This window comes from Diadema antillarum, unplaced genomic scaffold (assembly GCF_040938485.1).
Source record: "Diadema antillarum isolate AM-2024a unplaced genomic scaffold, OU_Dant_1.0 seq00000131_RagTag, whole genome shotgun sequence".
NCBI classification, from domain to species: domain Eukaryota; kingdom Metazoa; phylum Echinodermata; class Echinoidea; order Diadematoida; family Diadematidae; genus Diadema; species Diadema antillarum.
Window position 1 is genome coordinate 948,896 of NW_027271209.1, and position 27,387 is coordinate 976,282.

Here is a 27,387-nt window from a genome sequence, read left to right on the forward strand (position 1 = left end):
CATCGCTTGACATCTTGAGGTGAAGTTCACAGGTGGCAGTGGTATCTATGATGATGATGATGGTGATGATGAAGATGATGATGATGATGATGACGATGGTGATGGTGCTCGTAAAAATCATGTGCAAAGGGCGTGTCACTGTTAGACTCCTGTCTCCTTGACAACCAATCTCCTGGTCTCCCTGGATGACTCCATGGCGTCGTTTCTTCTAACCCCTCAGTCTATTTCTGATTCTTCATGCAAGGAATCCGAGTCTTCACTGGTCACCACTGAACCCTGTAATAAATTGGGGGGGGGGGGGGGGGAGAAAAAGGCAAAATAGAAAGAACTAAAATAGTTAACATTGCTTAAACAAAAATGATCTCTGCACACATCACTGTAATATCATGCATTGACGTTACTACAAAGGTTGCACAAAGTCTACATTTCTCAGTCTCTCCCATGTACAGTATGCACAGTGTACCATTAATTTCATACAGCAGCAGTTGTTTGTTTTTTCCAGATGATGGACTAAAGGATGCCAGACAGGCACTTCATAATATGTGTAATCAAGTAGCTAAGGTCAAACTTATGACCTCAAAAAAACAAGTCTTCATTGGAAAACTTTTCCCAACTGTCCATTGGTCTATGACGAAGAAAACATTCAGCTTTATATCTGCTTGTGCAGAAATTCAGCATGACAACTAATGAGGTCAGCTTTGATTCAACAAACAGATTCCTTGTTTTCCTCATATCATTATCTTTTTTCAACTTCATCAAGAGTGAGGGTATTTTCCGCTCAACACAAACCATGAGCAACTAGTTCAAAATGCATTCTAGTTTGGGCCAAAGATATGAATGCATCAACACAGTCATACTGTCTTCAGTGCATCACAGTATGAGGTATGACTTCCTCACATAAATATAATATTGGCATATAACCAGTCACTCCAGTGTTGTGTCTACCCACAAGCTTTCCTATTCAATTTCAATATGACCAAGTTCCATGTGAAACACCCACTACACCTCCCTCCCCCATACATCCAAATGCAGTCAAAACCTGTGTATTAAAGTGGTCACCTATCTATTTGAGGCCACTACAAAACTCCCCATAAGGCACGGTCAGACTGGCAAAAGATCGAGAAGTTAAAGATCGCGATATTTAAGATCTCGCAGTTTTGCCAGTGTGACCGCAAACTTCCCACGAGGCCATTGTCATGTACAGATGTGTGTTGTTACGTCACAATCACTAGCCATTGGACGGCGCACTCTTGCTTGCGCGCGTACCAATGGCCCAAACTTCGCGATCTTAAACTTTTAGATTTTTTGCCAGTCTGACCGCACCTAAAGAGAATTTACAGATTTTACACATAGCAGGACCTAATGTCTTAGTTAAGTAACATTTTACTGAGTGCTGCAGCACTCACTCCTGTTTAGCCATTGTCTCTCAGTATAGTAATTGGTTACTATTCCTTCACTTATTGTCCATCAAAGCCAACCTAATTATAAAATTGGCCAACCATATCGTAAAATATACTGAAGATTCATAATTTTGCTTCTGCAAAACAATCAGAAAACCCCATGGCCTTTTGAATTGATAATGTGCATATTGGACATGCCTATGCCATGTATTGTACACTCTTTGCGATCAAATCCTGCAGGTCCCAACCTGTCTATAACGGCTACCTGTCTACAAGGGTCATCTTTCATATCTCCCTCAAGTGGTTGCTATGCACAGGTTTTATCTAATGAACCATTCATTGCTCGTGATGGCCACAGAACAAACTAGAAAAGCACTCGGAGAGCTCAGACCTCTGCCAAGCAGCTCATTTCCACCCATACATGCATGCTGAAAATCACCCAATTTCCCAATGAAGAAGTCTTTTCTTTATGTCATCAGCTTCCAGCTGTGCAGCGCCTCGACCGAGCAGAGCACACGCTTTAGAGCACACATGCAAACCTCAAATATGTGCAGCTTGAACTCCCATCTCCATTGACCCTATTTGCCAAAACATTAAAAATCCTTCAAAAATCCATGAAAATTCTTGAGTCACTACTAAAATTCGATCATCTATTCCTAGTGTCATTATTAATTTTTCCTGCAAGTTACATCCAAATCTGTTCACAACTTTTCAAGTTATTTTGCACACAGACAAACAAGCAAACAAATGCCAATGAAAACATTGCCCCCTTGGATCCTTGGCGGGGATTAAAAAAAAGGGTACCATGATCATCAGTTTTCGAGAGACTGGAATCTTTTAGGCCTCACAACTTTGCATATATTCACTTCACAGCAATATTCCATTCTCTGAAAGTATTTTCATCCCGCAGGGAAGACTTTTCTAGCTGACCGCATCCTAGAAAATATCATTACCATATTCATATATGATAGTATAAGAAACAGAAAATGTCAATCTTGTGTACTGAGATTAACACAATAGTATAGATGAAAAAGTACACATAAATATATACCAGATATGTATTGCGCCACTACAAATTTATACATGCACGTAAGTATGCATGACAGTACATAATTTCTAAGATGATTTGGTTGCAAATGATAGTAAAAGATGTCTGGTAACTGCTGGAAAAGTTTGGAAAAAAAAAAGAAGAAAAAAAACTGTGGTGCCATGACAAGTAAAACAAAGAAACACGGGAAGCAAATTAGTGAACTCTACGCATGAGTTAAGGTAGAAATAACTGAACACTCACACGCACACACACACACACACACACAAACACATGAACACAAAAACAAACCTGCTGTAAAGTCTAATCATCCTTTTGTAATTATTAACGTTTGAAATGGAATGAGCAACTATGATACCATTTTCAACATTTACTATTATTGATACTGAAAAATTGTCCAACAATTAGTTTGAATAAAAGATGAAGAAAAACTGCTTATAGCCAAATGATATTCAAAAAAGAAACTACAAACCCAAACTGCACACTGCAAGAGTATCTCACCACACAACAAATCCATGTGTAATTCTGAGAGTCTACATATTATCACTCTTCTTTCAGATGAATTTTGAAATGGCAATAGTATCCACAAGCAACCGGGTATAAAAATTTCCTGACACAAATGTGCATCAACAGAGGGCCAAAAATGTAGGCCGTGCCAAGTGTTCTGGATGCAAGGGTAAAGCCAATGTATGTATGCATTCCAGTCTCATCATAAATTTCAGATCGCACGATTCAAGGATAATGCCCATCCATGATGTATCCCCCCCCCCCCCCACACACACACACACACACAAATGTGGGGAATGATCTGACGGCCGATTGGACAAGCACACCAGGTAAAATGCCACCCTCTCTCAGCTCTGAAAAAACAAATCTTGCCAATTACCGACAAAGCATGTTCATATCTTCAGTCACAGAAAATCTGAAGTGCATCTTGGATTGTTTGTTCTCTTGTTGGAGTGTATTTTGCATGACCCCTTTTCAAGAATATGATAAGTCAGGAGTAAGTTATTTAAGGTATAACATAGAAAGGTGATATAACATTTTACTCCTTGTAGAGTGTGTTTTAAAAGACCTTTATCAAGAACAGATAATTGAGGAGTAAATCTTGCAAGGGTTAACATATCGAATGTGATAAAGCACTCAACTGAAAAACTGTTTCCCTAGAACTTGACATTTTTGGCAATCTCGGACAACCAGGCAAATGCTGAGTTGTCACAACTCCTCTAACGTAGAACGAGTATACATCCAGCAACACGGAGACAACAGGCATAACTACCTACAAGCTACAAGCTACAAGCTACAAGCTACAACCTCCACCCTGCCACATGCAGATGAGCGTAAGTGTATTACAGTCCAGCATATCCAAATGATAACATCACCCTACAGTGATAAAAAGCCCATCTCTCTTGGATACACCGTGCACTGTCTTAATAAAATCAAAGATGGCTACTGACAGGGTGACTGAGAGATTGAAACGGGTGAACTGGTAAAATATATGCTTAAGAAAGAAGAAAAAAAAAACCCACACCTTTCACTACATGTAGTCTGGCCCTCACATAGAAAATGTAAATAGAATTAAGTTGGCTAATACTAGATGAAAGTATATCAGTTTTTGGTGTCAGAAGTATAATATTAAAGATGTGTTTGTATCACAACATGGGAGTAAGAGAGTATGTCACACTACAGCAGTCGTTCAATGTTAATACTGGGCTCCGTTTCACAGAAAGTTGTTATGACAGCAGCTCTTGCTGCAATGGCAGGTGTCATGGTAACAACATGAATCCTACTTCCTGATTGGCTGTTGCTACAGGAAGTTGCCATTCTAGCAAGAATTGCTATCCTAACATCTTTTCGTGAAATGAGACCCAGGTGTATAGATGTACCCAAAAAAAAAAATCAGTAGTGCAGTATGGTTAATAAAAAGCATGATACTGAGTACCAGAAAGCATTAGTATCTGCCGTGACTTTCCCCACACTCCCTACAGGTTGGTGCATGTTGGAGCCAAAAATAATGCCATACCAAGCGATACACCACTCTCTTTCACAGGTCTGTTTCTTTGTAATCCTCCTCTAACTCAATATCGCTCTGTGGATTCAAACGTAAAGTAATACATACAATCATCACAAAAGTTTGATTAAACCTTGCTCTTAACCCATTGAGGACGAGTCCCGAGTATACTCGGACAGGTGTCTATGGGAAAAGTGCGTTGTAGCAAATCAAACCGTCCTCAACAGGTTAAAATATGATAAGGATTTGAAGGTGAAATGAAACTGCTGTCCTCTCTGTTGCAAGCACTGTTTTTTTTCGCCTGATTTGCAAGAGGAAAAAATGATATCAATTCAAGCACACTATTATGTTTCTGCACAACACACACACAAAGCCATACACATGTATGTTGCTCTTTGTTTCAAAAGGATCATGCTACAGAATGTCAGACACAGTGTGACAGTCATAATCTTACAGAAGGTCAACCACAGCGTGACAGTCATAAACTTAACCCATATCCACCGATCTACGGGATATCCCTTAGTTCGCGCAAACGCCATCCTACCGGATAATCCATAGCAAAAATGGCTTGGATGATGACGTCATCTATATAGCTTATTATAGCTCGTGAACTGTCTTTCATTCGCCTGTCAAAATGTGCAATGCCCAAGAGCTGAAATTTGATTGTTACATGTCAGTCATACATGGAGTAGTGTAACCTACTATAAAACAATGCTCTAATGTGCTGTCCAAGTATGGACAACATATTTACTTCCTACTTCCAAAGACACAATTCTCCCCTTTCACTTTTACTTGGACGATTAACCATACATCGTGAATGTCGACAATCCACCCTTTATACCAAAATATGTTGATTTCTGAGACTTTTGAAACTCTGACTGCTAGAATTTTAGAGAGACAGCATGACATGCAGGCATGTTTCCATGGGCAAGTGAGAAATTCAACTCAACTTGAAACTTGGTACAAAGTCCTGATCCCAGCCAATACGGGCATTAATAGGCAGTTTCATTTCCTCTATCAAAGAAAGCCTCCTGTGTGAGAAAAGACCCTGTGTGTGTGCCAAGCGTTCACAATGCAAACTCTCTTGTTCCAAATGAGAATCATTCTCACTAGCTCAACAACAGATCATGATCTTTTTAAAACAGAACAGTTACAGCAAAGATGAGTGTTTATAAGGCAACCACAAAAACTAAAGAAGACAAAGAGAGGAAACAATGCATCCATTCACTCTATAAACTTTTTTTCACTGTTGAGGTATCTTGGTTCTTCCTGGTTTGGGACAGACACTCGAACAAAGCTAAAAGACTGATGAGATGATGAACATAAATGTCACATAAAACTACACAAAACTGGTGCCAGCTATACATTAATTCCAACCACACAAACGACACAATGCAGTTAGAATGTACCCAAGTATGAAGAGCTCAATGTGAAAGGAGTGGAAGAAGCAGTGATACAACAACTTGTACACACTCCCATTAATCATAAATATTTAGCATCAACCAAATATCTTTGATAGGGAAACTGGTGAACAGAATTCAAATCTTTTATGGCAGTTTAGGAAATTTTGGTAGCTCTGTTTCACTATTACACATAGTTTATGACAGCCAACTAAACACAGGAATTTGTATGCATTGCACAGCAAATCAGCATGAAAAATTAAAATTCAGACAGTTTTGCTCCAAATCAACTACTCTGGGGTCCTTTGATAGAGGACATCATGATATATCCTGCTTCTGCCGTCTGTTAATATTTGCTATATATATTGAAGACAATCCTTTTAAATAGATTTCTGACAAATTGCATTAACTGTAAAAAATGACAGAATTGTATGTTCACCCGTTAAAACATCAGCAAATATTCTATGCCTCTTCACGTTAAAGACATATTCTAGCACAATCCTGATGAATTTCCACTCCAAATTTGAGCTCTTCATACTGGCAAAGATGGCTGCTAGACATGGGACAACACAACCCCCACTATAAGTCAACACGGATAAACAGTAAAGATCACATGAAACCTACATAGCCCCCCTGGCTGTCTAGCCAGACGGCGAAGCGGTCACCGATGAAGCGGATGCTGTTGTCCTTGATCCCGTTGGCCCGCTTCCCCATGGACTGAGCGGCCTTGACCGCCACCTTGGTGAACTTGAACACGATGGCCAGCTGCTCCCAGCCGACGTCCTGCCCGACGATGGACTGCATGGCATCACAGAAAACCTGGTAGGTGTCGTTGACGATCACGCCCATCACTGTCGGCGCTGGGAACACGGCCATGCTGCGACGTCTCTGTGGATTTGGCAATACAAAATACAGTTTGTACACTTAATACAGTTTACAATACAATACATCAATCAAATAGGACAACAAACCATTCACAAAAGTGGGGTTTTTTGTCTCATTGTGCATCTCCATTGTAAGTTTCATCCACAATCAAGCTGAAAATCACTACTAAATAGCTTCTCAAAGGCTCCATGCATCCTAAGTACTTACTAAATATGCACATCTCCTGATAACTTCATATAGATACAACTACCTGCCAAAAGTATTAAAAAAAAGTTTGAATTTTAGTATTTTGTTGAACTGCATTTGAAGTTCTGAAGCAAACACCAAGAGTACTCTTTTAAACCGCACCTCCCATTTGACCTATGGAATTTGCATGTAAGCTTTATCGCATGCCACTTTTCCCTCCTGTACGTGCGTTATGCATTTGATATGCTTGAGGCAACACATATAAATTTTTTTGGCAAGTAAAATTTCTTGTCTTCTTTTTTATACGTTCTTTTGTCAGCCACAAGAAGAGGTAAATTGCTCTCATATTACTGACACCACTTACCATTTGAATACCGTCGACATCTGTTCGAATTCTTTCCCCTATATCATTGTACTCCGCCTGGTGATCTACAAGGAAGCCAAACAAGAAGAAGCTGAAAATGTAAAAAGTTTACACATGCTGGATGACATACAACGCACGTTGGATGCCAGACGCCAGACGCCGGACGCCAGACAAGGAATGATCACGATAGCTCACTGGAGTCTTTGCTGCACTTGTCACCACACTTTGAATGTACATGTAGCTTCAAACTTTGTAGCCATTCCTGTCACAGAGACAGTAGTATTATTACACACCCTGTATTCTTTATTCTGTTAAATGAAAAACTCTTCTAAATGATGAGAAAAGAGCACTGATGTAAGAAGTAGAATTTTGTGAATGAAGTTACCTGTTTTTGAAATAGCTCTACACATTTGATGATTAATCTTTGTAGCAAGTGCAAGTGGAAAAACTACATCAACATGTCTACTCTATCACTCAACTTTAAAATTTTCATCATACTATTTAAAGAATTTATGATCACAGAACCTCTCTCACAGCTCTAAAAGTACAATATACAATTTGCAGTTGAACAAGTGCATACTACCCATCAAGCAACCTTAGAACTTTGAATATGTTTTGTATAGTTCCCTTAGCCTGAATACATCCTGTGTGCCTGCGATGTGCAAAAGTAAGTGTCTAGTGGTTCAACATCCCTGGACATCTCCCCCCATTGTAATACAGACCTCTTGTGGTGGACCCTGATGCTCCAGCAACTGCTGCCGAACAGCTCGGCGTGGGTTCTGCACAAATAGGAAGTTGTGGCGCCCTCTGTTGGCCTCCAACTGCTCCCCCTGCCTCGGCGAAGTTGTATTCGGCCAGTGCCTGGTCACCGATGAGAGCCAGTCGGTCAGCTATGCGCTTGAAAAACTGCTCCTGGTCAGCCTGGTTACGCTGGTCAAACGGAATGTCGCTGCCATCTGAATGGCATCACATAATAATCATGAAATGTTGTGGTCATCCGTCTTGCCTTAATGTCAATGAAGACTGGCACAAATGAACTCAGAACCCATTTCAGCTCATACTTGATTACAGAGTTCAATATCTATAAGCACTTATCCTAAAACTAAACTAAAGATTCACTTCCTAACAACAGATTCGGTTACATGAACTACTCACACTCCCTAGTCTCCAGGCCACTTCTGCTGCCAATACCGAAGTTGATATGTCTGGAAAGAGTATCTCTCTAGTTCCGGACAAACATCATATATCATCGTTTGAGAACCAGACGGGTGTTGTCACAACTAAGGGGGTATTGAGTCATTGGTATCACACTGTACAGTTTGATCTTTTCTGCATCATGGTGTTAATCTTTCATTATTTTCATTTTCAGTAAAATGTTAAAATCACAACCACAAGGGACTATATTTGGAACACGCTTACAAATCTACCAACTTTTGCCTAAGTGCACTTTTCATTTCATGAAAATTGATTGTTTCATTTTAATTCATGCTCAAATCTTAGAATGTGACAGGGCCTTTCTGATTCTAAGCTGACAATACAAAACTGCCTACAGGTTTGGCAACAGATCTCCCTGCACCCACACGTCTCTCACACTAACTCTTAACATTCATTGAATACAACAGTAGTCATATGCTCTGTGAGTTGCAAGTAAATCCAAACAGTCAGAGATGATGACCACATTTTAATGCTCCAAACATTTAGATACGGGGGAGCGGAATGAAAAGAAACTAAAAAGTGACGAGACAGGGAAAATTAAGGGGAAAATTCATGAACCCAGTAGGGACATACCACCACTCTCTGTCCACGAGTCTGTGGCTCCACCACCGGCTGCTCCCTGGTGGCCGTTGGGTCCGCAGTCCCTGACCACGTCATCGGCCAGTAGGGCAGCCGGGAAAGGAAGGACCGGAGCTGATGTGTCCACGTCTCGTCTCACGTGGCCTGGGGTCGTGTCTTCCAGCCGAATCACATCTACAAAGTAAGATTTGTTAGACAAGCACTGTTGGCTTTAATATGATCAAGAACACTCAGTCCAGAGTATGACCACCATGTAAGAAAGCAATAGTCTTGGTCCACATCAAATCAAATTCTGATGCATCTCATTTGCGCATTATAAAAAGCACTAGATTAGTCATGGAAGCACTTATTTCTTACCTCAATCAATACCACTACAGCCTTATAATATTGAAAGTTGATAGTTTTCATCAACAATCAAGGAAGAAAATATAACCTGGCAGTGCCAATGGTATTAATACTTTGCATTTTTGACAGCATATAAGTATTCATTGGCAAATGTATGTAATCATGACAAATGGCAGATTGATATTATATGAGTGACATCAGGCAGTTCAGGCAATATTTCATTACTGCTGATGTTTACTGCAAGAAAGCTAAATTGAGAGTGATACCTAGCAACACTCCACAAAGTGTTATTTCTGTAATATATACACGTGCTTGAAGGCAAGGTAACAGGGGAGAGATGAATGCTCTTTCACTAATCCCTCTCTTATAGGGATGGTACAGTTTTGGTTGAGATTGGGCTTGAAGTTTCCAACACTTTTTTATGATTTTTTTTTTTTTTGATAATGAAAAATCTCTTATGAAATATGAAAGAGCATGTAATATTCTACGAGGAATTTAAAGTTTGTTTGATGAAAATTGATTTTGAAATGGCTAAGATTGGCTAAGATATCCAAAACAAAGCAATCCTAACAAAAGGTGGGACACACTTTTTATTAGGATCACTTTGCGTTACTTTGTTTTTGGATATCTCAGCCAATTCAGAACTGATTTTCATCAATTACACTTTGAATTCCTTTTAGAATTTATGCTTTTCAACATTTCAAGAAGTGGTTTCTAAGTATCTCGCAAAATGTTAAAAGCTGAATTCTCACCTCAACCAATACTATACCACCCTTTAAAACATCTTTCATTCAGCACCAGAATGGAGGTGACAGAAGAATCTGGGGCTTGAAAATTTGAAGACAACCCATGGAACATCTCAAGTTATCAATCTCAGTGAGATAATACAATATGGAAGGCAAGCATTACCATTAAGTCCCCTCTGAGCCCTCTCTGCTCTGGTCCTCCTGAAGGCTAGAGTGCGGGGTCTCTCAGGTCTCTGTTCAGAACCCTCAGATGATGCAAATGAGGCGAAGGAGTCATTTGACATGGCCGGTCCAAGGGGCGGGTGCCGCGCCTGCGTGTTATCCAGGAGTTGTGAATCACTGGCATTTCCTGAGGTTTCTCGCGTGGCACCCCGCCTCATCTCAACGATGAGCTTCCGCCGCTCCGCATCATTCAGGGATCTCGTGTGGTCGGGGCGGGTTGAGAAGTACTCAAAGTCCATGGAAGCTGTATCGGAGGGAGTCGTCGCACATGCTCCGCTCTCGTCCGTCGGAGTAGATGCGCTTTTCCGCGACTTCCGCTTGAACTGGAAGCTCGGCCACCTTTTAGTTTTGACTTCTTTGCCTCCTTGTGCCTCTAGGGTTATTGCGGCATCACCCCCCTTTGACTTGGAATGTTCCTTGTCGCGGTGTTTGTCGCGGGAGGAACGACGGAAGGTCTGCTTGAGTCTGGCAGTGAATCCAGTCTTTTTCATTTCACAGTGCACCTCACTACGCGCTTCATTCCTAGCGTGGCGCACTTCTCTTTCCATCTGCTCCCTTTGCAACTCTTTCTCCTTTTCCTTCTTCTCTCTTAACTCTTTCTCCCTTTCCTTCCTCTCTCTTTCTTCTTTTAACCTCTTCTCGAGTTTCTCCTTTTCTTCCTTCTCCTTCTTTTGTCTTTCCTTCTCCTTCTCCTTTTCTTCTTTCATCTCTTCTAGTCTTTGGGAGGCACTGGGAGTCCTTTCAATCTTCCGCGTTGTACTGGGTGACCTGATTATCTGTTTCGCTTTATCAAGGAAACTGCGCTTTCGCTTTGGCTCCTTCTTACTGTCACGTTTGTAGCCATCGCGGGTAAGGGTTGCCGTTCCATTTTCCCGATCCCGCAGTTTCAACGTGTCCATGTCATCCCTTTTGACTTGCATTCTCAGTGTGGACGGTGCCGACCGTGATCGTGGAGATGTTTCGTCGGACGATGACAGCTCGTCATCTGCACTCTGCTCCATGGTGGAGCTGTCCTCCATAATGGGGCACTTCATAGCTTCATGAAAACTTTTCTGCGTGCCCTTCTCGCGCGAGAACACAGTCTTGTCAACATCTGACGTTGTTTCTGCTGTTGATTCAGGCTGTACTGCCCCTTCACTTACATAGGAGTCTGTGCTAATTGTTGAACAAACGGATATCGTGTTGTTCCTCGCTGATCTCCTCTTTTGCTTCTTCTCTTGCGCAAAGTACTCCCTCGTGAGGACCGCATCGTTCAGGCTCTTACTTCGCCTTTTCAAATAAATTTCCAATACTTTGGCAGTGTCTGCTTTCATTGCAGGAACGCCCTTTCTCCTGCTATTCCAAGGCCCTTTCAGGCTACCATTTTGCCGCTGTGGCTTGTGGGTCTCCTTCGCTTTAAGGGTTCCATTTTGGGATTCTGGGGGAGTCTCTGGAACGTTGAAACGCGCCATCCTCGGAAAAGTGCCCCCTCTCTTTTTCTCCCTGGTGTCCTCGTATATGATTTCATCGTCAATTGGAGTTGTTGCAAAGGTGGCGAGAGGCGCCTTCTGATTAAAGTTGTGCGTTTCCATGGCGACCTCCTTCCTGGGCGAGTCGTCCCGAGTCATCTGGCAGCCCTTCCTCGAAGATCGCTTCAGACTCCGCCGCACCTTGTTGATCTTAGCAAGGGCTGGGATGGTAAGAAAGAGAAAACACACAGGAACCTTTAATAATGCCAGGAGATAAACAGAAATGGCTGACATATACTAGCAATGATCATGATTTATGTTCTCTTTGAAGAAACCTATCAGTCACATTCACAACCTGAATACTTAAAGAGAGAATGGCAAAAAAACCCCCAAAAATATGACATCACTATGAAACAATTTTGGGTTCGCACAGAGGGGCCCCTACATTCCAAGATGAGATCATTAAAAAAAAAAAAATGATTACCCACCTTACTGCATTCAAAAGCATCAGCTTAATACCAGTAGCACATGAATTGACATCTTCTGTGCAACACATGATAATTCCCCATGGAGTTGACAAGACATGGAAATTTTGACCCAGCACACAATGGGTTAAAATGTTGAGCAATTCTGAACAATTCACGTCAAAATCAAAAAGGGAATTAGAGATTGTAGAATGCTTCGTTCGAATCGTCAGACAGCTGGTCATCGGCTCTGGCGGTGAGTCTGATCAGACACAGAAGCATAACATGACTTCATGCTGACATCCACACCATGTTAGTATCACAGCCACTGACATAATACCCCTACAGTCCTCTCATGGGGGAGGCAAAACAGCCCAAAGGGTCCAAACACACACACACACACACACATACACACATGCACATACATACACATTCATTTGCATAGATGCTGGGCACACTTGTTTGGAATCACACACACATACACACACACATGTACACAAACATACAGGAGGGTGTACTGGGACATGTCGTAAATCATATTTCTGCATTCTCAACAAGGCGCCCACTAAGCAGCCTTTCTTTCGCAGACCTCCTGGATTTAAAATCCCTCCACTTTCTTGGGCCATCGAGGAGCGCCTACTGGTTTCACAAATAGACTTGCCTGAACTGTCACTCTCAGAGCATGTGGCACCCTGCTGAGTTTTTGATTAGCATCAGAAAACACCTGCCATCTACAAGTCAGAGGATATTTACTCATGTTTCGCACAGAACGTCGGTAAATCAACGTCCTGAACACAAGGCATCGCCGCTATCTTAACATCTCAACATCTGGAGAGCCACAAACAAGGTCTGCACTCTAGACTATCGAGGAATAGGTTTACTCCGTGGTGTGCTGCCTGTAAGACACTGTAATATGAGTCATCTGTGTATTTATCATACTCAATGGGTCTAACAGCTTGAGAAGGTTAACACATTAATATCTTAAAGGGTCACATCATACTAATTTATCCCAGATAATCACAAAAAGAGGCATGAGAAAACACATACAACAAAAGGCTGGAAGTAGATGACTATGTATTTGAGTGATGAATAGTACAGGCGGGTCAAGGTAATCCCAAGATTCAATATCAATTACTTGACAGATGATCATCTTCAAGGGTCATATCAGACCAATCTGAATAGGACACATAGAAACAGAAGAATGGGAAAACGCAAAGAAGCAAAGATGGGGAGAAAGGAATGTCAAGCAGGAAATACTAACAGCTGATCATGAAAACATACCAATTTTTCCCCCATTTCACAGAATTTTGCTTCGTTGATGCAATCAAGGTAACCATCAAGTTTGAGTATCATCTCCAATAATAGATGTGAATACTTCTATACTGCCTACATTACCCAACATTGATGAAGATATTCTTCATTGATATATGGAAATATACCAGTGTAGAATGCCTATGACGGAAGGGCTGGCAGTGTAAGTGTAGCATATCGTAGCGTGGTGGTGTAGTGTAGTTGATTTGAAATGAGGGGCAAATGAATAACTGATTGGTATCTAATTCATCTTTTTTTTTTAAACTGTGTTTCTTTTTATCGAGACAAATGTTAGCTATGCAATACCCAGTACTGATGGACATTTGCATGAAGTATTTTATAAACTAACATGCAATTACACTGAAGATCGATGTTACAATAAGTTTATCAAGCTGCTCACACCAACACAAGGTAATTTTCTTCTGTTTCCTTCTCTCCCTCTCTCTTTCCCAAGCAACACTGAAAGGTTTGGAGGAAAAAAAAATTGTTCTGACAAACAATCCAACAGCCATGACATAAATTTGACCACAAGACTAACCTTTCTCAATATCTGAAAGGACTATTCAGATACCAGTATGACAAGAGCGCCGTTATGCGAAGGCAGGGGCAATGGACATGTTAGCGTGACAGAACAACAATGATGAACTGCGACAGTGAGCTAAGTGATCCTGAACTGCGGTCAAAACAATATCATTATTTCTCCGAAAATGGATGTTGCAGCACGGGCTGTTGCGCAGGGAAGAAAAGGTTACAAAATCCCCTCTGAGCTTACAATCTACAATCCACCAAATTGATATTCAGGAATGGTGTCACACATAAATCCAGACGAGGACTCAACTTGAATTGGTGTGATGTGACAGGTCTATAGCATCCAAGTTGCTGCATAAAATCATCAAAATCCTGCTTACAAGCATGCAGAAAAATGCATCTTTATGCTATGGAAAAAAAATGCTCACCATATGGAACAATAAAGACAAACAAACAAACAAACTAATAAAAAAACAAAGAGTTCTATTCATATGACATCATGGTAACTGAAGCCTGATATGAAGCACTCAACATTACGGTTGATAACATCTTAACCTTCTTTCGACTAGCCCATTTGCTGAATTCTCACTACTCTGTATAGATTTTGAACAATCAATGAATTGGAAAACAAACAGACCTATATTAACATAACAAATACATCATAGTGCCAGCTCTATTTTGGTGATAAAATGTTTCTTGCGAGAAAACCATTTAAGCTGTACTTTTCTTGAAGGGATGAAAAACATAACAATTATAAGTTGGACGTATTGTATTGGACGAACCATTCCGCATAATTATAAGCCTGATGACTAAAATTGGCCAAAGACAATGTACACAGGGTATGCAAAAGCATACTGACTGTACCTGTGTACACAAAAATGTGTCAGACAGTAGCCTACACCAAAAGCGTTCTTCTTTTTGTTGGAAAAATATCGCGATTGATTGCCACATAATTTCCTAGATTGTGGTCTTCAAACAATAGAATACGTGTAGGGCCATCTTTACATAGAAGGGTCAAATTACTGGTAAAAATAAAAGGATCAAGACAGACAGACCCTGGGTATTAAAGGGAACGCAAACCCAAAGATCAATGTGGATTGACTAAAAGCATTAACATTAGTAGAACACATAAGTTAAAGTTTGAGGAAAATCGGTCAATTGCTGCAAAAGTTATGAATTTTTAAAGTTTTGGTGTTGGAACTGCTGGATGAGGAGACTACTAGAGGTTATGACGTATGAGTGGACAACAATATAAAGAAAATATAAAAGAAATTCCACAAAAATTCACTTTTCTAGCAAAATGAAAGAGTACTTGACTAACCGCTTTCAGAAAGCAGGGGGAATAAGTGCTACCCCTAACATAATATGTCAGTATCAAGTTGATAGAATGTGTTATTTTCATGAAAAATGAATTTTTATCGAATTCCCTTTCAATGTGAGGTAATATTAACTGACTGTAGAATATCGTACAATGTAATGCAAGAATGAGCAAATGACAGGTGGAAAAAAGGGAAGTTACAGTGACAAAATGTAGGAAAGTACCGCCCTCATAATTAGAACTGTTCTTCTCTGCTGGCAGTTTGCCCGGCACAGCCCGAGGGAATCTGCTGGCTTCCATTCATACACATTCGCTCACTGAATGGACATTTATGTTTTGAGTGCAATTCATCAATGGATTGAACATCTGTGCACTTGAACTCATTCATACATTTACACTGGACCTACAATGCAGACACCACATTTATGCAATGCACATCTATTCACTCACTGTACGTGCTTGACTAATAGCTTACCTTCCAGGCTCTGTCAGATTTTTTTTTTCGTCTCAATACAGCAAGAGGTTGATAAAATAAGGAATGCTTAAACTTAAAGATGGAGATTTGCTTTGCACTTAATGTCACATGAAAATTTATGATCCAATCATAATCAGCTAAATGCTTCATGAGGCATACATGTATATATACCTCCTTCAGTCAAGTGACTAACAACAATTGGTTGACAGTTAGAAAACATACCAAAGTGGACTGCCAGAGTCATAGAAATGTTGGAGAAAATACCAAGATTCTTTCAAAATTTACTTTTTAAATACAATATATATACATCTCATGAAATAAATGTATTAACTATACACACAATATTACACTCCATGCTCCTGGGTATTGCAGCAAGTATTACTGGTGACATAGCCCATTAAGATCAAGAGATACGATCTTATTCTTTAACTAGAGAGGGGCCGTCAAAGGCGGCAGACCCACGCCTAAGTACAAAGTCGGGGTAAACATAATGTGCATTCGGTCATCTACCAGAATTCGGCCACTTAATTGCCAGTGTGCTTTATCACCAGCCAGTGAGTTCTACCAAAGATCGTACACTGAAGTGTACGATCTTTGGTTCTACAGTCACATCACACACAAATCACATAATTACACATACGGTATTAACACTCATTCACGTACAGGAAAGTCCTTAAGTCTCCTCCAAAAATCCATCGAAAATCCCAAATTCCACCGTCAAAAGTGCAGAATCGGAACTTTTCCAAGCGTGCGCGAATTAAGTCCAGTTTTAAGAGTATTGTCTACGCGACGGGTCGCGGAAAAAGCGCTAAAAATCGAGAAATACGACGTTTTCTTGCGGGATATTTTGATTATAGCAAGCCGAGAGTGTGATGATATCAAAGGTCGTATGAGTGTACGATCTTTGATGGTATCCACAAAAGCAAAAAAGAAAAACAAAATTTACGTACCCCCTAGGCAATTACCCCTATGATTAGTGTCTACGGGAAAATTATATTCAATGCAAGGGTTGAATGCAAATGTCTACTGCACCAGTATTCGGCCACCAACGAGCGCCGCAACGTCCCCGGTGCAATTTTGCACCAACAGTGTACAGCGCGATGCATTTTCAGCGGCCTTGCACACGCATTGACATTGAGCACGCATATCGTGCAGTGTGACTGCGACCGAGCAAAATGCTCCTCCAACGAAAAAAACAATCAATGTTAATTTGAAAAATCATCAAATATCAAAGGTCGTATGAGTGTACGATCTTTGATGGTATCCATAAAAGCAAAAAAGAAAAACAAAATTTACGTACCCCCTAGGCAATTACCCCTATGATTAGTGTCTACGGGAATTATTCAATGCAAGGGTTGAATGCAAATGTCTACTGCACCAGTATTCGGCCACCAACGAGCGCCGCAACGTCCCCGGTGCAATTTTGCACCAACAGTGTAGAGCGCGATGCATTTTCAGCGGCCTTGCACACGCATTGACATTGAGCACGCATATCGTGCAGTGTGACTGCGACCGAGCAAAATGCTCCTCCAACGAAAAAACAATCAATGTTAATTTGAAAAATCATCAAAATACGGGCCAGTTTGTGATGACGGAGAACGAACTTTCATAAATCTAGAAGGACATAGTCCCTCAAATAGGCCTAAACGTAAATTTCGGAATTCTTACGAACATTTGAGCAGCGAAGTCGGATCGTTGGGGAGTTTATGTCTTCGTATGGTAGCGGAAAATCGCAAAGTGAGAAACGGGAAATTTTCGGAATGGTCACTATACCATGGGGTCAAAACTTCAAGGTCACACAGAATTTGCAAGGGTCAACCGATTATCACCAAAATCTAATCGATTCTTTCCTGTCATTATCCAAACATTCCCTGAACATTTCGTGCAAATCCGTTTACCCGTTCTCTTGTTATCTTGTACACAAACAAACAAACAAACAAACAAACAAACAAACAAAAAAACAAAAAAACAAACAAACAAACAAACAAACAAACATACGGAACCCTTTACATAACCCCCTGCCGATTTTCATCGGCGTGGGTAAAAATATATCCATCATCAAAAAGATAATGGATTTACCTTTGCAATTGTATTAGGCGCTATGCGTATGTTTAAGAATATATACAAGAGGAAAATGTTTGATTTGGGAGATGTAAATTTCCAGATAAGAATTTGGTCGATAGACTTCATATCTAAACAATGTATGTTTGTCATTCTCATACCCTGTGACTGAAAACAAATACTAGACACTTTGTAAATTTACAATATTTCTAATGATATCAAATTATTGCTTATTCTAGGAATGTCAAGCTTTCATCCCAACTTATGTCACACACACACACACACACACACATGGACCCCCCCCCCCCCCCCCCCCCACACACACACACATTTACGTAAGAGTTGATATTAACAGGTATACCCTGGTGTTGCTATGGCGATGCCGTCATACGCAGGCAGCAATTTTCAAGAGCGGGCTGCCGACGGAATGACTAAGGGATGAGTCATACTGCTAACTGCACGGTCCCGGCCGCGGAATGATGACGGACGAGCGTAAGGTTCATTTTTCCTGGTAACAGGCTTTCTATACAATTCAGGCCTGCCAGATGGAAGTATCGCGCTCCAGATTAATTTACTGCCTCTCACAGTCCATCACTGGACGCACTGTGCACTTTGGCAGAAACAGATTTTTGTCTATTCTTTGCCCGGTCTTCCTTTAACGAGGTTAAACTATTTTAAAAGCCCCCCAATTCACCTCATACACTGCATACACTGCTCCTACTTCCTCTTAACAAGGTTAAATTGTTTTGATAGCAACTACTTCATCCCACGAGAACAACCTGCTGTCGGGAAACGTAATTACCTACATTTTTTACAAAATTAATTATCACCGTACTACAAGGGGCAAGGGACTGAGCTGCCAACTTGGCAGGTGGATGAAATTGACAAATTCTTTAACGTTACTTCAACAAGCAACGAACAGAAAGGTAGGGACTTTCATACTCTCATAAAGCCAACCCTTTCTAGAAAAATCAAACATTTACAGATCAATGGCAGAAAAATACAAAACCAAACTATCAAAGCCGTGTAATTCATGGGGAAATGTGAGAAATTTCCATACAAAATTATTTGTCAAATATGTACAATGTGGTGTTGCACATTTACAGATAAATTTTAATAGCTGCACAAATTTTTGAAGCATTCTTACAAACTATCTAATCTTTGTGCAGCAGAAATTAATTTCTTGTGATATCAAGCCATCTACACTATATAATATCAATCCATACACTAATGCCATGTTATATCCATAAGATATCAATGAAATATCTACATGTACCAAAGTAATATAAGCTGACTGCTTTTCTCATACATGTAATACTACCTTTTTTTCAATATTCATCAAAACTTATACTGAATGAAACATTATGCAGAACTATGAACATCCCTATGTGTTTGTAGCAATGAATTAAAATAGATTCTACCGATGAAGACAAACATTGATACAATGTACATTACTATATTATTTTACACACACAGAAATCAACACAATGCAATTCAAGTCACACTCACTCAGACTTGGGCAGACATAAAAACAAGTGGGGCTTACAGCCAAGTCCACTGCAAAGAATTAAGAACCAACTCCTACCTATGCCCATCAATAAATAAGCGTGTAGTGCGATGAAACTCTCTGCAATATGAACTTCCATGAACACTCGGAGTTTCCTCTCCATATACATGCAGGAAAATGTGCAATTTCTATTTCCAGCTCTTCTAACTAGATTGAGGACAAAATAGTGTCAAGTTGAGGATAGTGTAGTCTGCTACTGTCCACGAGACTGACAGTTGACTACTACAGGTACGGTATTTTATACTTCATGAAATGAAAGAGGATACCCGTTGTTAACAAAATGTACTAAAGAACAGGGGAAATACCATGTGAGACTTGTTTCCTTAGGTAGACAAAGGGATTCTGACTTCGTAAACAATCTCATTCAGATCTGTGCACCAAAGTCCACTGTTCCACGAAAATTAGATAGGCATGACTTCTGTGTAGTTGTGATCAGCTAGAGTTGTGACGTCACAACTGCCACACAGTGAAACGAGAATTTGTCACCTCGCCGTATGTTTAAAGACAAATCACAATCAGTCACACAAGTTTTGAATGTCGAAAAATGTCAAGTGCACGTAGACATGAACACGTAGACTGTCAATTCAAATACTGTGTGAGTCACACGCGAAAACAGGATTTTGCTGTAGGCCTATAGAGCTCAAATTTGACTTTGATGTCATTAAAATGGACATTTGGAGGGCAAAAGTCTGTCTTTTAACTTCCAAGTGGCAAACTGTTTGGGAAAAACCTTCAGTGTCATTTCCATTCTTTGTTTTCATAATCTGACATCACTGACTGGTTGGCATAATCATTTTAAATGAAATCCTGAGTAATTCACATTTATGACAGAAATGAAAAAAACAACAACTGAAAAGTCACTGTGAACAATATAAGACATGATTATATGAAAAGATCAGCAAATAATAATAACAATTAAAAAAAATTGGAAACATTGAGGCCGGTAAAGAAGTTTGAATGTTGGTCAGTCAATCACTACTTCTAACTTCCAAGTGAAACTTAAAAGGAGCTACTTGTTGTTTATCCATGGAATGTTGCATACTTGCAGAGATATTCACTCTATTAAAACAAGGTAATTGATCTTCATTTTTCTTTTCATTGAAAAGGAAATCACTGTCTGTCTCAAAAGTTGTGTAAGAATTAATACAATTTCCTTGATACATATCTTAAAAAGAGAGAAAACACATTTTTGGGGGAAATATAGAAATAACTTATCTCAAGACTGATTAGAAGTATTGTACTAACATTGAATTCGTCCTTATGACCAAAACACTTCTTGGTAGAGGCTATAACACAAACAGATACAAAAGATTGTAACTTGCCAACTGAATGGTAATAACTTTCATCATATTTGCATATTCCATCAAAATGTCACTTGTATCACACCAAATTCTTTAAATATAAACTAAATTATCTTGATGTACACTATACATGATAACTGAACTCTTGCTACATTTATCTTAGAATCAAACCAACCTACCATACAAACATACCATTTTGACTTCAACATTTCACATATTCTACATTACAATGACTCCAGGACAGATTTAAAGTGATACGTCAAAGCAAAATGAAAATATACCCTGCTAACAGACCCATGTTCGCTGAGGCCTTCCTCAGATACTACAGAGTATGATCACCAAAAATGGAAAGCAGACACGCACAAGCCCAATAGCCGCCTGCAAACCATCAAAGCGTCTATTCAATGTCTGTCCCCCTGCCTAAATCAAATTAAATGAATCGCATTTCAGCTCTACAACTTCCAATGTGATTATATAGTTCTGTCAGATACGTTTGGAAGGGTGCGAACAGTTGTTAAAAGTGACAGGCATGAGCCACATATACTGCACAACACTGTGAGAAATATCCTCTATATCTATTTGTAGAACAGAGGAAAACAAGTAAAAACAGAAAATACAATCTTATTCTTAAAACTTTTAAATACTTTCACTTGGTTGTGACCACTTCATCTGTTCACAATGCATTTACTTGCAAAAACTGCTACTTTTGTTGACACTGGATTATCACTGGCAGACAATTTGCTCTGACTGTGTTAAAGTGCCGTGAAAAACCTGACCTTTTCAAGAATGATAAATTGTTGTTCATGAAATTACCAGCGAAAGTGGCAACGGAAAATATACATTGCAAGATTTTAAAAAGAAAGATTATAATTACATGTATGTAATGGTAAAATCATAATGGTATTAACCATAATGGCATTACATAATCATGATAGAAGTTCGACTAATTACATGTGTGTAATTAATTATAAATTCCATCATTACATGGGAATGGGATTTCACTCATTTACCTTTAACAGATTATAGCTAAAATTCATAAATTTTGCTATGGACTTGCTTGGTTTCTCAAAACATGGCCAAGCAAAACCTTTGTGAAATACAAAATAAGATATCCCACCAGAAACATGAAATCTGGGCCATGTAACATGTGTGACTCGGAACAAGTCATAAACTTGTACACATACCCGCAAGTTTGTTCAACTGTGTGATAGTTATTATAAACAGGTAAGTACTGAAATAAAGACCAGGCATAGTCACGTATCAAATGCCTATAAAGAGCCAACATACTTCCTATGGTCGTTAAAACTGTAGTAGTGTGTAAGCTGCCCACGATTGCAAAATAGGTCACTCACTCAGCTGCTCATGGTCAACAAATTGAGCAATGGCTTTGTCAATCTAGTCACATGTACATCATTGAACATGTACAAGCAAAACATCATTGCCAACATTATGACAGGGCAGACTTGTGTGAGCAGAAAATATTGAGATGCTTGTATGCATGCAGATTGCTTCAGTAGTACAAGGAAGAGCATAGATACAAAGATACAAGACAAGTCATACAATTGTATATTATTCAAGAGTAACAGATGGGGGTGGGGGAGTTTTGATTTTACTTCAAAAGCAACAGACATCACTTGCAATGTATTGTCATCTCAAATTACACCTAGCAAATGATCCACAGTCTGCATGTGTCTTGTGAGATTCACATCTTACATGTACCTTCTCTAGAAATAATGCCAGAGCCCAGAGTCCGCAGGACATCGAAATAAGATGTACTTTCCTAACTTTGGATCATATTGCACTAGGTAAAAGATTAGTGTAATATGGTCTTTAACTGATGTGTCCCACATGTAGCAGCCAGCCATACATTGTGAATGTGAATTAGTCACATCATTTTTGTTTTTCATCTCTGGTAAAAAGAAACCAAGAAGCATCTTGGATGAGCAGTGTTTACAAAAAATTGGATCCAATTTCTTATGAGCAACATCACGCATGCCAAGAACGCACTGCAATGCGTGGGCGGCAAGGTTGAAAATTCAAGGTCGGAACAGGAGTAGAATAAATCAGGTTTCCGGAATCTTCTTCTCTTTTCTCTTGAGTAAAAACAGAGCAAACATAACACCCTTATATCCGATAATGATACCATAGGCATAAACAGAAACAATGGCTGTCAAAATACAAATATAGGAAGTGACATGTTATTTCCTCTGATATGTGCAGGTACCGCCTAAACTGCTGTAAAGGGAGGGGATTGTTTGTGAATGAAGATCTGAAATTGATACCATTAAATATGCTGGCTCAAGTTTCTCTCTGGATGAAGTCAACAAAGGATTGTTGACATCTCTCATGCTGAAAAAGCTAAAAATAATGCCACTCGATTCAATCAAAGATAAGAACATACATGTACACTGTAGAGCCAGCATGGCACTATGGCTATTGGCAACGACTTCCAAAAGAAAACACTCCAGGAAGTATTACTTCCTAGACCTCACCTGCAATTTCGTACATACTGCGATACTGCAATCAGAGAAGGTCCAGATAAGGAATGGATGTAAGGTGAACTTGTAAACATATTACAGCACTAAGAGAGTATGCCACCTGTCAGTAATCACAAGGAGTTTCAGACTTACAGAAGAACTTGTTTGTAAAATATCATGAAACATACTTCATGCTCACTGAGTTATTCTCATACATATATACAAAAGCAACCTTCAAAATCACATTTTTCAATCATAATGCTTTATTTCAAATTTCTCACACCAAGCGTTGTAGCCAATCTCGGTTTGGAAGTAATTTCTGATGACTTCTTGGAGCGTCTTTCTGCAACCTGAACAGTTTGGCCTCAAGAACACGATGCAGGAGGCGGAGCTCTACAGCTTTCGTATACTGCCGGCAACCGTTTTGTGTCCGCTGGTAACCTCTTTGTGCAGAAATGTCATTGGCATTTTAAGACGGCAGTTCTGGAGAAGGTTAATTGCTTGACTTTCCATTAACTTTTACTATGGTGTGTGCATCTACATGTATGCATGTCCTCTCGTACGTAAGGGTAATCAGGATTTGCATGTTTAATTAACAGGCCTTGGGGTTTTGTGGCACAGCTGTGATATGGAGCATGATTTGTAGTTAGCTAGTAGTCGTGGAGGAGATCCATATCAGGGAAGTGAGACGAAATCACCTCCCTGCCCATACACAGTGTCTGCACACAGCGATTATATACACAGATCCAAGTAAAATTGAGGTATTCCGTAGTCTGAAATCCATCTGTCTGGTGATTTTTGCATCAAAACACGTGCAACGCTATGCCAAAGAAAAAAAAAATGATAGTGCTTGAAATTGGCTCTCAAAAGTGAAAAAATGGGAAATAAACATGACTTCATAGGCTATTCTTCCTTTCACAAATATAAAAGATGACATCTGAACAGCATCTAGGCAAGTAAAATTATCAACAGATATTTCTATGATTCAACTGCTCACAAAATTAGATTTTCTCACAAAACTGAACCTACTAGCAACGGAACATTTTTCAGAGGGGGGGGGGGGGGGCCTTCGTATGTTGAAATACATTGTAACACGATACACACACACACACACAAAAAAAAATCACATCACCTACAAAAACAAAAAGATATTTCACAATCTTAAAAATCACCTGTGGTAAATTAACTTGAAATGGCTGCTTTGATACCTGCAGTTCTGTGTGAACATGTACTGATGTCTGAGTAAACACTGACATTTTGGAAGGATGGGGAGTCAATTCACTACTGTGACAGCAAACTTGACAAATTATAACCAATTTATCATGTTTTTTTTTTTTCCTTCAACAACAAGATTGCCACTTTTTTGCCTTAGGGCTGGCACCCAGAATACCGCATCTATTAGCAATCAATTTGTCTGCCTTGGAGTTCATGTTTGATTGTCATGGTGCACAATGAAGGATTACCCAAACTTCAAACTCATATGTTGTCCTCTATATAGCCATTTTCACATCAGCCCGATGAAAATTCAAGCTCAAAATTTTTTTTTTTGATTGAAACTTAGTGCACTACTTTATTTCCTATTCACATCAGCCTGAAGAGAATTAGCCTGAATTTTTTTGGAGCTAATTCAGTAGGACAGCATGCCCAAACAGAGCCAGTAGATCCCGCACCCTCAAAAAATTACCCGTGCAATCGCCATTTTGTTTGCAAGTTGCTTTGATAGATCAGGTCACACATGATATGCATGATGGCTAGCAATACGTTAATTTCTTGAGGTGAATTCACAATATCAAATAGAACACATTAGTTTGCAAATCATCCTGCTATTTAGGAAATTTTCCGAGTTTGAGTCAAGAAATTTTCTCAAATTTAGTTTTCAAAATTAGCATGCCAATTTGAATTCCAAATACAAATACAAGTCATCTAAATGAACACTGGACATTCAATGTGCACTGGTTTTCATCTTTGCAATAAACCAGAACACCCTGAAGTATCAATCAACACATCAAGTGTCTGTCAAATCTCAACATTATGCCTGAAATTTAGAAGAAAGTAAAAGATAAAATAAGCACCGGTACCTTCAGGCTCTGAGCGTGGCACCAGCAGCTGAAACTGCAGCAGGTCTGACGGAGTCAAACCCAGATACGATCCCGAGGTTGCCGTCGCATCCAGCAACTCTTTGGCGCTGAGCGAGCAGCCCAAAGACGGCAGAGTCGTGGTGTACACGTACATCAAGTTTGTCATGATGCCTGTTTCCCTCATATTTCTCCTCAGGAATGGCAAATTGGGGATGAATCCCACTGAGGAATGTTGCACGACTTCTGCCTACTTTTAAAAAAATCTACTTCCCCTTTGTGTTAATAGGACACAGAGAAACATTAACTGTATCTAGTGATCAACTTGACAAGGAAATCTTTCAAATGAAATGCCAACAGTTCAACACTTTGGTCAAAACTGGCACATGATCCAACACGGCATAACTAAAGATGACATTCTCTTGCGCCCATCAGCTCAACAAATCATATCCCATGATGGAATGTCAAATTGACGCATTGGCTTGTTAATGCTGGGGGTAAACTTCCACCACACAACTCGCACAATCTCTTCAATAGAGAGAGAGGTTCCTTTCAGCAGAGAAGATCCTTCAGCATTTCTCCAGCCATGTAGATCAAGCTTTGATCCACTTTGGTGCAATGACACGAGTCTGGCAAGCAGAGACATTACAAATGGTCTTCACATTCACAGCTTAATATTCCCATGGTGAATGTACAAATAATACAGAAATGAAAAACCATGTGACTTCCGTTGTTCCAATTTCGCAAGAGGCTCCTCTCTCTTTTCCGTCCTCCCACAAACTATGTGCAATACGCGAACCAGGGCCCCAATTTATACTTTGTCAGCCCATGAAGGCGGATTGTCACGCACACAGTGGGAGAATTACTGTCCATTGATTACATTGCAAGGATTCAAGGATGAATCTCAAGAACATTTTCTCTCTGCCTCATATGGACTGGAGGATTAGAATCAATACAGAGGCAGCAAAGGTGCCATTGTGTGCCGAGCGCTCCACCGTCTCATCAGAATGTCTGGACCTTGGAGTTATGTAACAGGAAAGCAGCCGATTAGGGGGGGGGGGGGGGGGGGGGGACGGAAGGCCGGGAACACGTAGCCGGCATTTTCTGGGCAGAACATGGAACATGGATCGCACGTACACTGAAATGTTAGCTTGACGAGGTGTCCAACTGCATCACATGTTATTCTCGACATCCGTACACAAAGAGAGAGCATCACGAACTAGGATATGATATATTTCTTTGGCTTCCCCAAATAAGGCATTTACAGTAAACAATGGCCACATACTAAAATAGGCAGGTGTCCGTTCAATCTATTTGACCGACTGTAATTTTCAGTGTCCCCAGCAAGCAGGTGATAGGGTTTGAGGAATCCTACGTGGTTATGAATATTCTAGTCATGGTCTTCGCCTGCCTTGTGATGAGATGCCACACACCACAGGATCAAATAGTCCTATTTGAGAACTAAGTTTATATTCCACAACCTTGACCATACAATTGATTTCTCTCTGGTACCAAAATGTTAATCAGCTTCTATAAAAACTCAATGCAAACTAATAGTGAAATTTTGCATGACACGTTATACTGGAACATGCTCTGGATTTATTTTTGACTGGTAATTACACCATCACTGATAATATTATCATGAACAATGTGGTGAAAATGTGTAATTTCCCACTTTGGTGACTCATATCAATCAATTTCCATAATGCTCCAGGAAACCGCTCTTTGTGTAGAACGCTATCACTTGAATGACTCCACTGTCATAAATCCAAAATCCTTATCACAATTGGTGGCCCTAAAACTGACAACAACTGACATGAATCATTGAACACAAAAAGAGTATTTACCCACAGACATGCAGTATGCAAGCTGAGCACTCGTTGATAAAGGAAAATATGTAAATAGGGCCTATTTATTTCTCATTTGTCAAACAGGCATTCATAAAGCGGGTGTTTGGTTGA

General features: G+C 39.9%; 1 protein-coding gene across 2 annotated transcripts in view; it reads right to left on the bottom strand.

Annotated features, from left to right (window-relative positions):
• Positions 1-27,387, bottom strand: part of LOC139727439 (uncharacterized) — an 81,151-nt gene continuing 53,764 nt past the window's right edge. Inside the window, exons 3-8 of one of the 2 annotated variants that reach the window (XM_071638392.1) lie at positions 10,343-12,070; positions 9,083-9,262; positions 8,017-8,250; positions 7,295-7,359; positions 6,484-6,747; positions 1-276 (exon numbers count right to left, since the gene is read on the bottom strand). In XM_071638392.1, the coding sequence (XP_071494493.1) occupies positions 217-276; positions 6,484-6,747; positions 7,295-7,359; positions 8,017-8,250; positions 9,083-9,262; positions 10,343-12,008 (2,469 nt within the window). In that variant the 5' untranslated portion in view covers positions 12,009-12,070 and the 3' untranslated portion in view covers positions 1-216. Of the gene's footprint in view, positions 277-4,470; positions 4,538-6,483; positions 6,748-7,294; positions 7,360-8,016; positions 8,251-9,082; positions 9,263-10,342; positions 12,071-27,387 lie in introns of those variants that run through there. The other variant, XM_071638393.1, reaches the window with a different exon arrangement.